General features: G+C 42.0%; 1 protein-coding gene across 6 annotated transcripts in view; it reads left to right on the top strand.

Annotated features, from left to right (window-relative positions):
* Positions 1 to 14,439, top strand: part of LZTS2 (leucine zipper tumor suppressor 2) — a 64,180-nt gene extending 49,741 nt beyond the window's left edge. For all 6 annotated transcript variants that reach the window (XM_025164582.2, XM_088131813.1, XM_088131812.1 and 3 more), the window contains 4 exons: positions 7,368 to 7,778; positions 8,658 to 9,248; positions 10,756 to 11,025; positions 12,000 to 14,439. In XM_025164582.2, coding sequence (XP_025020350.2) covers positions 7,368 to 7,778; positions 8,658 to 9,248; positions 10,756 to 11,025; positions 12,000 to 12,668 — 1,941 coding nt within the window. In that variant the 3' untranslated portion in view covers positions 12,669 to 14,439. The remainder of the gene's footprint in view (positions 1 to 7,367; positions 7,779 to 8,657; positions 9,249 to 10,755; positions 11,026 to 11,999) is intronic.
* The last annotated feature ends 323 nt before the right edge of the window (positions 14,440 to 14,762 follow it).

Raw genomic sequence — 14,762 nt, 5'->3', positions numbered from 1 at the left:
TGCAGTTCTTCCAATTCTACTTTTGTGAATACTTTATTTCGTATTATAAATCAGCATTGATCTGCTAGCCTCTGTTCTGTTATTTCTGATTCTGGATGTTGTTCTTTCCAGAACTGGTGCATTCTTTTCAGATATCCTCTTTTCGTTGTACTTTATTTGTAATAGCAGATCATTATTTCTTTGTTTTCAGTCTTTGTATATTTGCGAGGGGTAAACAACTTTTCTTCCAGTAGTCCTGCAGCTGCTGGCCCTGGTTGCTCAGCCAACAATACTGAGTCTTGTAGCCCACTTGTCGCCAGATGTCCAGGAACTACAATACCTAGCGCAGTCCTTGTTGACTCGGGCAACGACCATTCTCGTATAGGTTTCTGTAAATTACATCTCACCATATTGTTTATGGGAAAGAACTCTTCGTCTGGCTCCTCTGATGAGACCTGTCCAGTATGGTTGAACCTCTGGCATAGCTCTCATCCTCCTTGGAACATGCAAGTCTCACAACCATGACAAGGTAGTGCCACACTGGGGGATGATGATGATGATTTCAAGAAGTGCCACTAGAGCCCAAATGGCCCTATAAGCTTTCTTGGAAGATTAAAATGATGGGCTGCTGTGCCCCAGTACTTGTTTGGAATGTTTCTGCCAACACTTTGAAAGGATAGTGATCAGCAGAAATAGCAAGGAACATCCCATTGGAGGATGATAGCATTCTTTCAAATGGGTGCTTTGAAATTCTATCCCCCAGGGCTGCCATTCTGTGAATAGGCAAGGATCACTTTGTCATGTCAAGGGAGTACCCACAAATCTTCCCAATCAACCCCCCCCAAACTGGATGCCCTGACCTATACTTGGGCCAGTGAATGTGGAAATACTCTAGAACATTTGTTTCTCCTTCCTTTTCTTTATGATTCCACTATTAAGGGAACAGACTTCCCCTAGTCAAAATGACCCAGTTGAAAACTTCTTAAAGCCCAAAGTACTTCCTTTTCCAGAGCAGCTTTACTAAAACTGCTGTTTCTTGATAGTTTCTTGATAGACTCTATTAGCATAGGTACACTATATCTTCCAGTACATACTAGGCAACATGTACTCATCTCTTTCCTTTAACGTTCGTAGGCTACTTTCACTTGGCAGACTCAGTGTCCAAGGAATTACTTTACTTAATTCTCTGTGTTTGAAAAAATTCCTTGGATTCATTCCTTGAATCCAAAAATTGAATCATTATACTGATTCAACCCAGTTTTTCCTTTCTATGAGGTCTTTGTAGAGGAAACTTGCACCTGGCATTTCAGGCTGTCCTGCAGGCCAAACGTCCTCTGTATAGATCTCCAACTACAACTTCCATTATTCCCAGTCAGCATGGCCATTCTGAGTTAGCCAGGTAAGATGAAAATTCTACTTAGAGACGTTGGGGAGTTGTGTCAGGTTGCGGAAGTTTGACCTTGTAAAATACCTTTGACTGTTTGCTGCAAATACAATACGTATCTATTTTATTTATTTATAAATGTTGTAACACATGGCAATATAATTCATTAGCTATCCCCCTCTCTAGAGTGTCATCAGTTAAAAAAATAATTGCATGTAACAGGAACATCTAGAGATAGCTGCTTGCTCCTGGTTTGATGCTGCTTTCCAGTAATGTGATTTGCTTCTTTCCGGATCCAAAATAACCCTGTGTGGCTAAAAATGAGGACAGGATATATACACATGTGTTCTACCCAAGATTTCACAGTGGCCAACAACTTATCAGGGGGTTGATATTTTTCAGATTTAAGCTCTGTAGCCTTTTTTTACGTGGCTTGCAGCCTTGTTTTGTGATTACCGCAGCACATTGAACAGCCTCGGTCTAGTTCGGTGCACTTTTGCCCAGTTGGTATGAATAGGGCTTCAGCTTAAACATTTAGAGGTGCAGTCCTCAGGACCTATATTGGGAAAAGTTACAGTGAAAGCATTGGGACAGTAAAAATAATTAGATTCTGGATATAAGTATATTTTCAAGTACAAATGGAAAGGCTTTGTTTATTTTTTTCTAGTGATTGCAGTTAGCAAAGGATGCTTGTGTCTGAATCCCTGTATGTTGAAGTCTGTATCTGAAATGGTTTTCTCTGCTCTCCTCCTCCTTTCTTAAGACATTTGTGTATGCTTCCCTCCCACCCCCTGAATTGTTACGGCTTCATTTAAATTGTGCCTCCTGATCTGTGTGTCTTTCCTCTGCCTCCTTTATGTTGTCTCTCTCCAAAAATCTGTGCTGATATCATCTCTAGATAGGGCTCTTGTCACTTTGATATATTATAGAGCATCTGGTATATTCTTCACACTTTAAAAAGTTCTACTTCACATTTTAAATATTACCATTACTTCGCATTTTAAATAGTACTACTTCAAGGAACATTTTAAAGGAGTTTAGCTGTGCTGAAGTTCTGTTGTTCATTCAAGGATAGATTCTGCTCAGATCTATGTTCATAGTAGAGCTCTGTCAGACAAGATTCTGGGTCCACTGTCTAGTATCATCAGGTAACATCTACCAGTAGAGTTGGAAACCCTAGAGAATTGCTGCCAGTGAGTACAAACAATACTGAACTGAATAGAATAATTCATCCTAAGGCAACTTGTAGTTCTAGCCTAAGAAGAAATGGCCATGCTAGTTAGGAATCATGAGAGCTGTAGTCCAGAATATCCAAACAGTACCAGATTGTGGTCCAGGATGATTCCCTCCCAATGTTTCCAGAGGGGTAGCTGTAGGTTGGGGGTTTTTTTGGTGGCAAAAATAATAAAGACTCTTATGGCAGGTTTGTTATGACATAAACTTTGGATGGACCACAGCCCACTTCATCTGATGCATGGAGTATAGTTAAAAGCAGAAGATTAAATGTACTCACAGCTGTTGGTGGGGTGAGGGTGAGAGCAAGGGCAGAGAGGAATAATGAAAGAGAAGATATAGAAAAGAGGGATGATATAGAAATAACCTTCTTGGATTGATGAGCTGAATAATATGTAGTGCAAGAAGAAAACCTGGTCTCTGTTTGATCCGTGAGAAATGGTGATAATTGGATGAATTGTCTTTTGATTTGTTCTTGTAACCCCAGCAGCATCTGTCAGCATGGCTGGGGATGGTCAGAAATAATTGGAGTTGTATCCACAATATTGAGAGGAATCCAGTATTGGAATTGTGGAATGGTGATCTCACCTGGCTCCCTGACACATCTGGAACCTAACCCAATCTGGTTTTACATATAGGCATACCTTGTTTTATTGCGCTTCACTTTATTGGGCTTCACAGATATTGCATTTTTTTTTTTACAAATTGAAGGTTTGTGGCAACCCTGCATCAAGCAAGTCTGTCGGCACCATTTTTCCAACAGCATTTGCTCGCTTCATGTTTCTGTGTCACATTTTGGTAATTCTCGCAATATTTCAAACTTCTTCATTATTATTAATCAGATGATGATTAGCAATTTTAACAATAAAGTATTTTTAATTAAGGTATGTAGATTGTTTTTTTAAGACGTAATGCTATTGCACATTTAATAGATACAGTACAGTATAGTGTAAACATAACTTTTATATGCACTGGGAAACCAAAAAATTCGTGTGACTGGCTTTACCCGCAATATCTCCGAGGTACGCCTGTATTCTCATTGTAATTTCTTTCTGTTATTATGCATTAGCTTTTGCTTGGTAGACAGTAGCAACGTGGTCACTATTCCTTCTCTTCAGTAATTTGCGTCCATTACTCATGTCCTATAAAATTTCTGACCATATTTATGGGGGGAGGGTTACTGGATCAGAAATACAAAGCGTGCATTTTTTTCTCCTTCCAGAAGTGATGGTTGCCTTGGTCTTAAGTAGTTCCGATTTACATGTCTTCATTTATAGGTGTAACTTGAGGGGCCTAATCCAGAGACTTGTTCTCTCTTTAAATTCAAGAGAAGAGTCTTTCATTTTAATCATCCCAGTAATAGTGCAATGAACTCTAAACCCCTTTACCCTGGGGATTATTGCAGGAGCCTGTCTTTCATTAGAGAGCAGACGAGGTATGGGGCAGAGGCAAATGTTTGGAAAAAGAAAGAGAAGCATAGCCAAGATAGTAAGTCAGAGGTCATCGTTGTTTCATCTCCTCAGTGTCCCTTTGCAGATTTGTTGTTTTTGCAGTACTAGTGACATCCAGCTCTGCCCAAGATGGAGCTGAGCAAGGGCTGGTCTAGCGCCTAAGGTTAAAATAAATGCGAGTTAGTTCCACTCCATGATCCTGAACTGCCGGCCGGAGCAGGAGATACAGGCGTTTTCTATTTAAAGCACAGCGCAGAGGGCAGGTTATAAAAAGGAAATCTGTTCTATAGGCAGCAGCAAAGGGAGGAGGAAGCAGAGTTGGCAGAAGTGGGGCGGGGGGAGGACAGCTCCTACTGTTGCTGCTACTTGGACTTCCCTCTCCCAGTGCTCTCCTTTGTTGGTGGGATAGCATGGAAATACCCTCCTGGAACCTCGTATTCGTCACCCCAGGCAAGTATTTTGCAGGTCCCTGAATGGATAGACTGCCTCCTACGCTGAACGTTAATTAACAGGATAATGCTCTTGCAGAAGGTGCTAGTGCCATTCTGGGATGGATTTACAAAATCATTTGATATAAAATGTTCAGTCCATGATTTATTTTTGTTAAGTGGAATTGCTTCTGATCCCTGTGAGACTTGAACGTCAACTGCAGAAGGAAAATGCTTGTAAACAGTTCACAGTGCCAAAGCCAGAGGACAAGACATTCAGATTTTCTTGGAGACATATAAATCTATTATTATAATTGCCCATACCAGCTCTTTATAGTTAGGAGAGGCAGCTGGAATAAACCATTGTGGTGTAGGTAGAGGTCATCCACATTAACCCTCGTAGCTTGAAGGGCCAGGAGAGACTGATCTTCTTTCCAGATGAGGATGTTCTGGGCTATTACTGTTTCCCCTGGGTAGGTGACATTGTGCTCCTTTGAAATAAAAGTGTGAGGGAGGAACCCCAAAGAATGCATGGAAAGCAGGTTAAAATGCTCTGTAAATGAAAGTGGCTCTTTTGCTACTGTCACTTGGGGGTGTGTGCATGTGGTCTATATGTCTGAATGTGTGTGTGTGTGTGCATGGATGGTGTGTGTGCTTTGACACACACATAGAAGCTTACTGCTGCTGAAGAATTGTGAGGTCAACAATGAAATATTAGATTAATTATGCTGAAGCTTTCAGATTTACATATTGCGCGTAAACACACAAACACATATATAACATCTGTTTAGAACAACACTGAATAGAAACAAAATTAGACTTGAGGCATTCCCAGCAAACAAAGGAAAAAACCACCCAAACACTCATCCCAGTAACATTGAGTCATATAAACATAGCATCTGTGTAAGAACTTCAGGGCATGAGAAGCATGGGAAAATTTGCAAACACCATAGTCTCTAAGCTCTGATGCTTTATTTAGCAAGTCTGCCTGAATCAAGGGAAGGGGGAAAAAAAACCTACCATCAGCACCCATGGAAAGTAGCCTTTAATCTTACTCTAGAGGAAGATTTCCCTTCTATTTGTAAGAAGCTAAGATATAATTGCCTGGCCCTCTTAATCTGCACTTTGATATTTTTTGGCTGGATCCACATAACATGCTAAACTCTAAACTTGATTTAACAAAATACAGTTGCTGTGTTCGCATGGTATGCTAACATGGTGTGCCCAAATAAACAATCCTTGTTATGGTTTAACTAGGGCTACCATAGCCAAGTTGCAGATATCCTTATGACCACAAAATGCCAGCAAAGACACTCATAGGCTGGATTTCTGCAACACACTGAACCACAAATTACCCATCTTATTTTAGTCCAATTTAGAATGTTTATTTTTTTATCCTGCCTTTCCTCCAGGAGCTCAGAGCAGTCCATACATAGCACTCCATTGTCCAATTCCCCCTCCCCCAAACAACACTGTCAGGTAGTTGGACTAAGAGAGGGGCCTTGGCCCACAGTCACCTAGTGAGTTTCCATGACGGTCACTAGCCTCTGCAAAATAGTTGACAGAAATAGACGGATCGCTAATGTCTCCTATGTGAATGAAATGTGAAACGTACTAAGTCTCTGCTCCTTAGCTTATTCTTTGCTTCGCTTCTCCTTCCACTTTGTTGATGTTTTCCATTCTCCCCAAAGCTGCTTTTTTCATCTTCCATTTAGCCATTTTTACAGACCTTTCCAATGACCTGTGGTCTGGCAGAGCACGGAGCTGAGAACTGATAAACAACTTTGCTTTGTAGAGTCCCAGGCCTGTCTTGTGTTGTCTTAAGAGAGTCCACATCTGGGAATTGGACCTTGAGTCAGAAGATGCCTGTTTTGTCAAATGCCGGTTAGCTTGGCTGAGCCCCGTCCCCCACTTCTCTCTAGACACAGCAAGGGTGTGAATCTCTTCATCATCTCTTCTGCTGATGTCATCTTCATTTTCAAAAAAACATATGTGGGGCATGTGACAAAGGAAGGACATGCACTGTTTTATACATAGGAAATTGAATTAATGCTGGGGGGGGGGTTCGGACAGGCTGCTGTTTCCTCTTTCTGTGTGTGTATATGTGTGTGAGTGTGAAAGGGGAGGAAGGGAGAAGTTGCATTGCCTACTGTTACCCAGCAGCAATTGGCAAGAGAATGTTCTTCTCAAAAACTCTTACCCATTTCCTTTTGAAGAACCAAATTTCTAGCACATAGGATTACAGTAATAACATTGAGAAATGTCGTTTACCTGGTTTATTTCTGCACTGTAGGCAATAACCATTTTTAATGAATCTGGCAGTAAAGTTTTTCAGTAAACCTGTATATCCATCAGCTGCTGCTATTTCTTTTGCCCAATTTTATATATCATTAAAAATCATGCCTTAAATATGATTGACAATAATATATTACATTGAAAATGGGACAGAGAGTGAGGCTTTTGGCTTCAGCTAGTTAGTATGTTATGTTTCATTGCAATTTGTTATCTATTTAGACTTTTAATTAGTTAGATAACTGAAAATAAATATTTTTGCCAATCGTCCAAGTCATAAACAAAATCAACACTACAGTCAAAACAACTATCTTAGATGCAGTTTAAAAGTAGCCTGGAGTCAAATAGCACACTAGACTGAGAAAAAATGGGATTGGATCATTAGTTGGTATGTTGTATGAACCAGGCCACCACATTAAGGTAAACTGTAGTTTATTTGTTTGGGCATAGGTTTTTGTTGTATGAACCCAGCCTTATAGAATGTAGTGTCTTGGCCCAGATTTTCAGAAATTCAGATTTCTGTGTAGTTCATAAGGTATCCATAACACAAAGCTCCATCTCTAGTGCCTGTTCTCAATTTATATTTTTTCTTTCTTTCAGATTACCTGCAAAGGCTCTACTGTGACCATCATGGCCATAGTGCAGACCTTGCCTGTCTCTATTGAATCTGTCTCTGAAGGGGCTTCCCAGCTCCATACTAGTGCCAGCTCATCCCCTGCAGACATGGGAAGTGTCAGCAGCCTTATTTCAGGCCGGCCTTGCCATAAGGCCACCGCTGAGTTTGGTGCTTTTCCCCTGCATGGAAATGCTGGCTCCCAAGAGCTTCTGTGTCATGGACTCCCTACGAAGAAGAGCAGCTATGCTTATGGTAGTGAAGAGGACTGGGCTGAAGCTGTATCCCCCATCAGCCCCTGTAGTGATGCAGAAGATCTGCAGGATGACAAACCACGAGGTGGCACCATCCGTGGACCACCTCCCAAGTTGGTTCCTGTTTCAGGGAAACTTGAGAAGGTAAGAAGAGGCAGCACTTTGGCAGGACAATTAGACCTTTCCACCTAGAGCAAGTGTAAGCTGTCTATTTGTGGCCAGGCTCTGGAATCTTATTCTTTAGTTGATTTTTTTTGCTGGTGGACAAGAGAGATGATATCACCGCTGGAGCTGGAATTTTGGGCTCTTTAATCATTTTTGAGGTTTAGTTCTCACCCCACCATTGAAATGGATAGGTTTATTTTTTGGAAGACGTAATATATTTATTTCATTTGACTTAAGAAAAAATTGGAGGAAAACTATGCCATTTTTATTCAATATGCGTTCCAAGAATCTTTGTGGCATAATCCTGAAAGTTTTGGGGGACTGCAAAAAAAAAAAAAAAAGTTGAAGGCTGCAGCTTGCCAATTTCTGATCTAGATAACGATGAATACAGATTGAACAGGACAAAATTGCAATGCCCCTTCTTCTCCCAGTGGGCCTGCTATACTTTTCCTACACTTTAATTTCATAGTGAAAGCAGGGGGTTCACCTTTTGAGAAAACACATCAGTGAGGGATTTCTTCCCCCTCTGCTTCCTTAGCAGCACAGGGGTAAGGAAGGTCTGCCATTCAGTCCATACTGATTAAAGGATGTTGTGGATTGCATCTATCTGTGTTGGCTGTAAGTGGCCAATTGTGATAGCCTTCCTAACCTGGGAACTGTTGGCACAGCTGATGAGGAAGAGACTCTATCCCAAACGAATCTCCTCTAACTTTGTTGAGGATAAAGAGGAGCCATTTCTTCTTTTATGAAATGTAGTGAGTAATTCTGCTTGTGGCTTAACTGAAAGCATGTTAAAGGGAGAGGGTTTTAGTTAATTTGTCCTTCCTTCATCAAGTTCTGCTTTCTGCTGTTTCTCAGAACATGGAGAAGACGCTAATTCGCCCTACAGCCTTCAAGCCAGTTATGCCCAAGAACCGCAACCTCCCACTCCAGGGCCACTTGGCGTTGCGTCCTGGGACTTCGGTGCTCTCTGAGAGCCAGTCTAGCCTCGCCCAGCTCTTTGGTGCCAATGCTGTAAGCACTACAGAGAAGCTCAGTTCTTTGAGCTGCCGTACCAGCTCCCATTCTGGCACAATGTCAGACTCTGGACGCAATTCCCTCTCCAGCCTACCCACATACAGTACTGGTTGCAGCCAGCAAGTAGAGCCAGTCAGCATCTCCATGGGCCATGCTAATCTTGACAGCCATGGCAGCAGCAGTTCACGAGGTCTTACTGGTCCGTCAAACTCAGACAGTGGGCGGTCATCCTCGAGCAAGAGCACGGGTTCCCTGAGTGGCCGCGGGCATCCTTCCTCTGACAGTGGCTCCTGTGGGGGACGCTCCCCTATGCACAGTGGCGCTGATGAAGCCCTTCTTGTCCATGAACTTGAAGAGAAGCTGAGGGAGCGTGAAGCTGAGCTGCAGCATTTAAGAGAGAGTCTGGATGAGAATGAGGTGGCCATATGCCAGGTAAGCTGGGTATGGGAATGAGGGTATCTTGTTGCTCTTTCTGATATACAAAGTTGCGGGGGGGGCAGTGTTTGTTTTCTAAAGACTGCTTCTGCAGTGAAGCTGCCCTTATCAGAGACTGGGATAGGCAACTTTCATATAGCAGCTGGTGTAGGGCTGGAACTAGTTGGATTATATTCAATAACATGCAGGAAATCTGAGCTTCCTTGAGGACCAGATAGGCCAAGTGCCAGATCTTTTTCCCCCTGTTTTGGCAACTTCAGTGGAGTAAGGGTGGATATTTTCAGCACTGAATGCAATAGTGCTGGAAAACAATTGGTCATCTGTAAGAATGAATTAGCAATATAATTTCATTTTCATTATTGAGATTGGTTCTTCCATTATTAGCTGCTTCTCCTTTTATCTCTTTGATCTTTCCTCAGCATAATAAGTAATTTCTGGAATGTATCTTAAAACTTTTATTATCATCTATGATCTAGGTGAGTAATTTTGGAAACTCATAAATTATTGTTTTTGGAGTATTTCTGCTGAGATCTAAGCAGAAGAACCTAAGATTGGTTGCCTATACCTTCATTCATCCAAATTCTTCTTACCAATAAATCTGTTACTCTAGTAAGAAGATTGCTGTTGGATTATACTAAAAAGCTACCTAGTCCAACATCTTGTTTTTTAGTGTGGCCAGCTAGATGTCAGTGTTATAGCCTTGATATGTGCTGAATACCTCAGTATGCAGAGACATGCTGCTTTTGATCTTGGAGGTGGCCTATTGCCATCATGACTAATAGTGGTGTTCTTCATGAATTTATCTAATTCCCCTTTAAAGCCATCTAAGGTGGTAGCTCTCATCACTTCATTTTGTGGTAGTAAATTTCACTGTTTAACTAGGTGCTATGCAAAGAAATATTGGTTCCTGAATCTCCCATTGTTCAGCTTCACTGGTTAATCTCAGAGTATAGTGTTACAAAAGACGCAAAATCATTTTTCCTTTCCAATTTCTTCACCATGCAGAATTGTATATACTTTTATCCTTTTCTTCTTGCTTGCTTTTTTAAAGAAGCCAAATAGATCTCAATGTTGTAATCTTGTCTTTATAGAGTTTGCTTCAGCTCCTGGATCATTTGGCTGTTTTTTCCTGCAGTGTTTCCGGCTCTCTTTGTTTTGATCACTTTCTCAAACTTTGATCACTTCTCGTCTCAAACAACAACTGTGGCACTTTTAGAAGTACAGTTCTGTCCTCCAGTAATATTCATTGTCCAGGCCCTTCATTAACAGCCTGCTTGCAGCTTACTGTCTTCCTTAAAACTTAAAAGAGCTACAGGTTATGCAAAGGAATATGGTTGCCCTCCTTGTTTGAGGCAACCTTTAGGAAGGAGGACCACAATTCCAGAAAGCCCAGGATAGAAAGGGACTGTTCTGGGGCAAACTTAAGAATCCAAGGAGATGGTTATATAATATCAACTATGTCAGTGCTACTTTCCAGCCGTGGTTTTCCCCCTCTTCCTTTCAGGTATATGAGGAAAAGCAGAGGCGTTGTGAAGAGGAGATGGAAGAGCTCCGGCAGGGCTTCAGTGCTAAGCTGCAGCAATCGGCCCAAAAGGCTCAGCGTAGTCAGCAGGTGCTCCAACTCCAGATTTACCAGCTGCAGCAGGAGAAGAAGAAACTCCAGGAGGATTTTGTGCAGCTGCTCGCAGAGCGTGAGCTGCTGGAGCAACGCTGTGCCTCCTTTGAACGGGAGCACACAGAGCTGGGGCCCCGGTTGGAAGAGACCAAGTGGGAGGTGAGTGGAGGGATTGAGGAGGGATGCTCCTCCATAGGTCTTGAAAGTCGGAGAACTGTAAGAGGGTAGCACCAGCATTAGGCATGGGTATTTTCATTCTCTGCCCTGCAGCTAAACTGAATGACAGGTTAGAGCAGTGTTCCTCAACCTTGTCAACTTTAAGATTTGAGTACTTCAACTCCCAGAATTCCCTAGCCAGCACTGAAGTTCACATCTTAAAGTTGACAAGGTTGAGAAACACTGGGTTAGAGAGATCAAGCTCACTTTTCTAATTGTACCATAGAATTATACCTTTTTAAAAGCTTTTGCAAATTGGTCACACTAGAGCTCACATGTACTTTCTCTCTCTAACACACAGTTCCCATGTTATATTAAGTCATAAAATGAGATTCTACTTTGTGTAGATTTTTATCTCTGGTTTATAGTTCAGTGCGTCATGGATTCAACCAACTGTATCTTTAATTAATATCAACTAATTAATTAGACTAATTTAATTTTTAATTAATATCAACTAATTAATAACAATTAGTTAATTATGATTAAATAAAACAAGGGTTAATGTGATCCCAGATAAAAAAGCACACAATTTTTTTGATAGTGTTCTGGTAGCAGTTTTGGAAATAGTGGTTTCCCCTTCCTTGGGGAAGGACAGCAGAACAGGGGGAATGTTGAGGGAAGAAATTTTATATTGCCCTGAAATATTTCCTGTTTGCTGATCTATGTGGGAGAAGTACAGGAGAACGTTCATCCCATTGAAATTATTGGATTGTTTGAAGTCTTTTCAATCTCATTCTCTGCTGACCTGAACACAACTTTGAGTTGTGATCTCACTAGGTCAGTTATTTTTCCCTGAACTGAAAGACAACAGGTACTCTTACCATTCATATCATGGAATCAGATCTTAGCTCTGCTGAACTTGAAATGGGACACTGTGGCGTCCTCCCTGTCATCTTATATCTCTTCCTTCCCACCAGGTTTGCCAGAAGTCAGGTGAGATCTCATTACTAAAACAACAGCTGAAGGAGTCCCAGGCAGAGGTCGTGCAGCGGGGTAATGAGCTAGTGTTACTAAGGGCCCAACTGAGAGAAGCACGGGCTGAACTGCAGACAAGTGAAGAGCAGGCCTTGAGTTTGCAGGAGGTGGCTCGTACCAAGGCAATGGAGCTAGAGGTATGTGCCAATGAGTTGGCCAGGCGCAAGAGTGAAGCAGAGCTGCTGCGTGAGAAGGTGGGGCGGTTGGAGCATGAATTAGATGCCTTGCGCAACACTAGTGGAGAACTCTGCCCCCTGTTGGCTGAATGTGATGAGGTAAAAGCCCAGCGACAAGCAGCGGATACCCTGCAGGGCTTGCGTGCCCAAGCTGAACGGCTGCGCACAGAGCTATTGTGTGAGCGACGTCGCGGGCAAGAGCAACAGGAAGCTTTCCAGGCTGAGCGTATCACTTGGCAAGATGAGAAGGACAGGGTCATCCGCTATCAGAAGCAACTGCAGCATAATTACATCCAGATGTATCGACACAATCGTGATTTAGAGTGCCAGCTACGCCATCTCAGTCTTGAACTTGAGGCCCGGGACATGGATGAATATGAGCTGCATGGAGGTGAAGGCATCTGCTTGGAGGAGATTGCAGCTACTGAGATCTGAACATGCTCATGGAAGCCATAGTGCATGGGCCACACTGCCACAAAGAGATACTGGCCAGGTTAGAGCATGTTTCCCTGGGATTTTGTCTGACTGAGCTGCTGAGAAGGCAGTGAGCCTGGGTTCAGTAGTGGAAAGAGCTACCTTCTATAAGGCACAGTCATAAATCCCAGTGATAGAACTTGTTCCATCACTTAAACTTGGTCATGAACCCTCAGTAAGTCAACAGTTTTAATGGCTATTAAAAGTAGAGTAGTGTGTAAAACCAGGCAGCTGGCCTTGCCTCTAGTGAGTATAGGAGCTGGTTAAAGATTTCCACTATTAATTTCCAGGCCAACCTGGGAGAAGGAGGGTCCACACTCTCAAAATCCTTCCTTTGAAAGCAGCAGCAGCAGCAGCCTTTATTCCAGCATTTCACTGGAAATGAAGCAAGAACAGCCTTTGCTTTGGGAAGAGGCTGTTAGATGCTGTTGCCTTTCAAGCCCCAATGCTAACTGGCCTTCCGCAAGACCCCAGGAATCACCACTTCCTTCTTGCTCTTTGGGCCAGTTGGAGATGAGAGTAGCATGGGTGGGATTGCCAGGATTGCGCAAAGCAGTTTTGCTTCTACTCTCCTCCTCTGTTACATTTATGAAATGACCCAGTGGACTCTCAGCCATCATTTGCTAGCAATTAGGGAGATTTGGCTGTTCAACAGCTAATTAGCTGCTAATTCAGTTAGATGCCAGTTTTAGAAGCTTTGTTTATGGAAGGCTTTTCTTGGACTTTTACCCAGTTCTCTATTGTATGTGAAGTACATCTTTTTGAAACCCAAACACATAAGCACATACAATCAAAACTTGTATTATGGAAAACTGACCCTGATAGCTATGCAGATGAAATACATTTGCATTTATTTCCTTTTTGCACATATTTCCAGTAGTTCGGAAGGGTAAGGACCTTTGTAGGCAATTCTTTGGCCAATAGATGATGTGGGCCAAAGAATTGGAAATTTGGGCATTAGTCCAAGCTTATTTCTTTTTATAAGATAAAAATGAATTATTAGTACAATTAATGAATTGTACTAAGTTCAAAGCTGATTCTCAGGATTCTGAATCATGCCTCCAAATTCTGTGCTTTTTAAAAGGCAAAGGAATTGCAGAATATATGCAGTCCTTTGGCTTCTCTCACCCAAAGCTTTGTGGGAAGACCCTATGCTAAGTTTTTTAAGGGAAAGCATGATGTCTCCTATGCTATGGAAACAGAGACCTAATCTCTCTCCTGCTCCACCCCCACCACACACTTATTGCTGCATCCATATTATAGACTTACCTGGGAGTAAGACTGTTCAACTCAGTGGGACTTGCCTCTGAGTAGGCATGCATAGGAGTGTGTTATAAAAACCAAAGATTCTTAAAACAGACTCAGGATCTTTTTGGTTATCCCAGGAGCCTATCTCTAGATTATGGCACCAAAATCTGGCAGAAAAAATGTTGGAATTCAGTGGCACAATTTTTTTCACTTAAAAATAAATTAAAGTAAGAACAAAATAGTTGTGGTAAGGCTCCACTAGATTTTGTTCACTTATTTTACTTTCTTTGTTTTAAAAAAATCCCCAGAATATCTCTTCCCCTCAATCCCTCATCACAGCTCTGTACCAAATATTTTGGCTCCACTGCCTTTGTTAACATTACTATGTCACTACTACACTCTCTCTCCCCCGCCTCCCCCTTCTTGAAGGGTGATTTTAAAAAAAAAAGCCTAAGTGTAGCACACCTATTTTCTGTGAGGGGATCTCCATTTCCCCTTACTTGCCTTTTCTGCTCTTGGTTGGAACTCTACTCAGAGTGTCTTTCCCATGGCCTTGCTTGCCTGGGTATGTCTCCCTCACTACTCACCTTCATCCAGCATCTACTTGTTTGCCCAACAACATCCATGTCCTGCACGCTACATACTTATTTGAGGGTCAAAGATGGCTGAGTTTAAATCTGCATTTCCCTCATGATAGTCTTGTTTCTTTGTACAGTATCCTTTGTGATTCTCAGAAGCTCAGTTTCCCAGGCATCCATGTTCCCTTCCCTGTCATTTTTTACAAGATCTGATCTAGTCTGAACTATG

This window comes from Python bivittatus, unplaced genomic scaffold, assembly GCF_059951505.1.
Source record: "Python bivittatus isolate LINGU-HERP-01145 unplaced genomic scaffold, Pbiv_v1 ctg000980_np1212, whole genome shotgun sequence".
In the NCBI taxonomy this organism is placed as follows: Eukaryota; Metazoa; Chordata; class Lepidosauria; order Squamata; family Pythonidae; genus Python; species Python bivittatus.
Note: the sequence above shows the minus strand (reverse complement) of the source record. Positions and strands in the feature narration are given on the sequence as shown.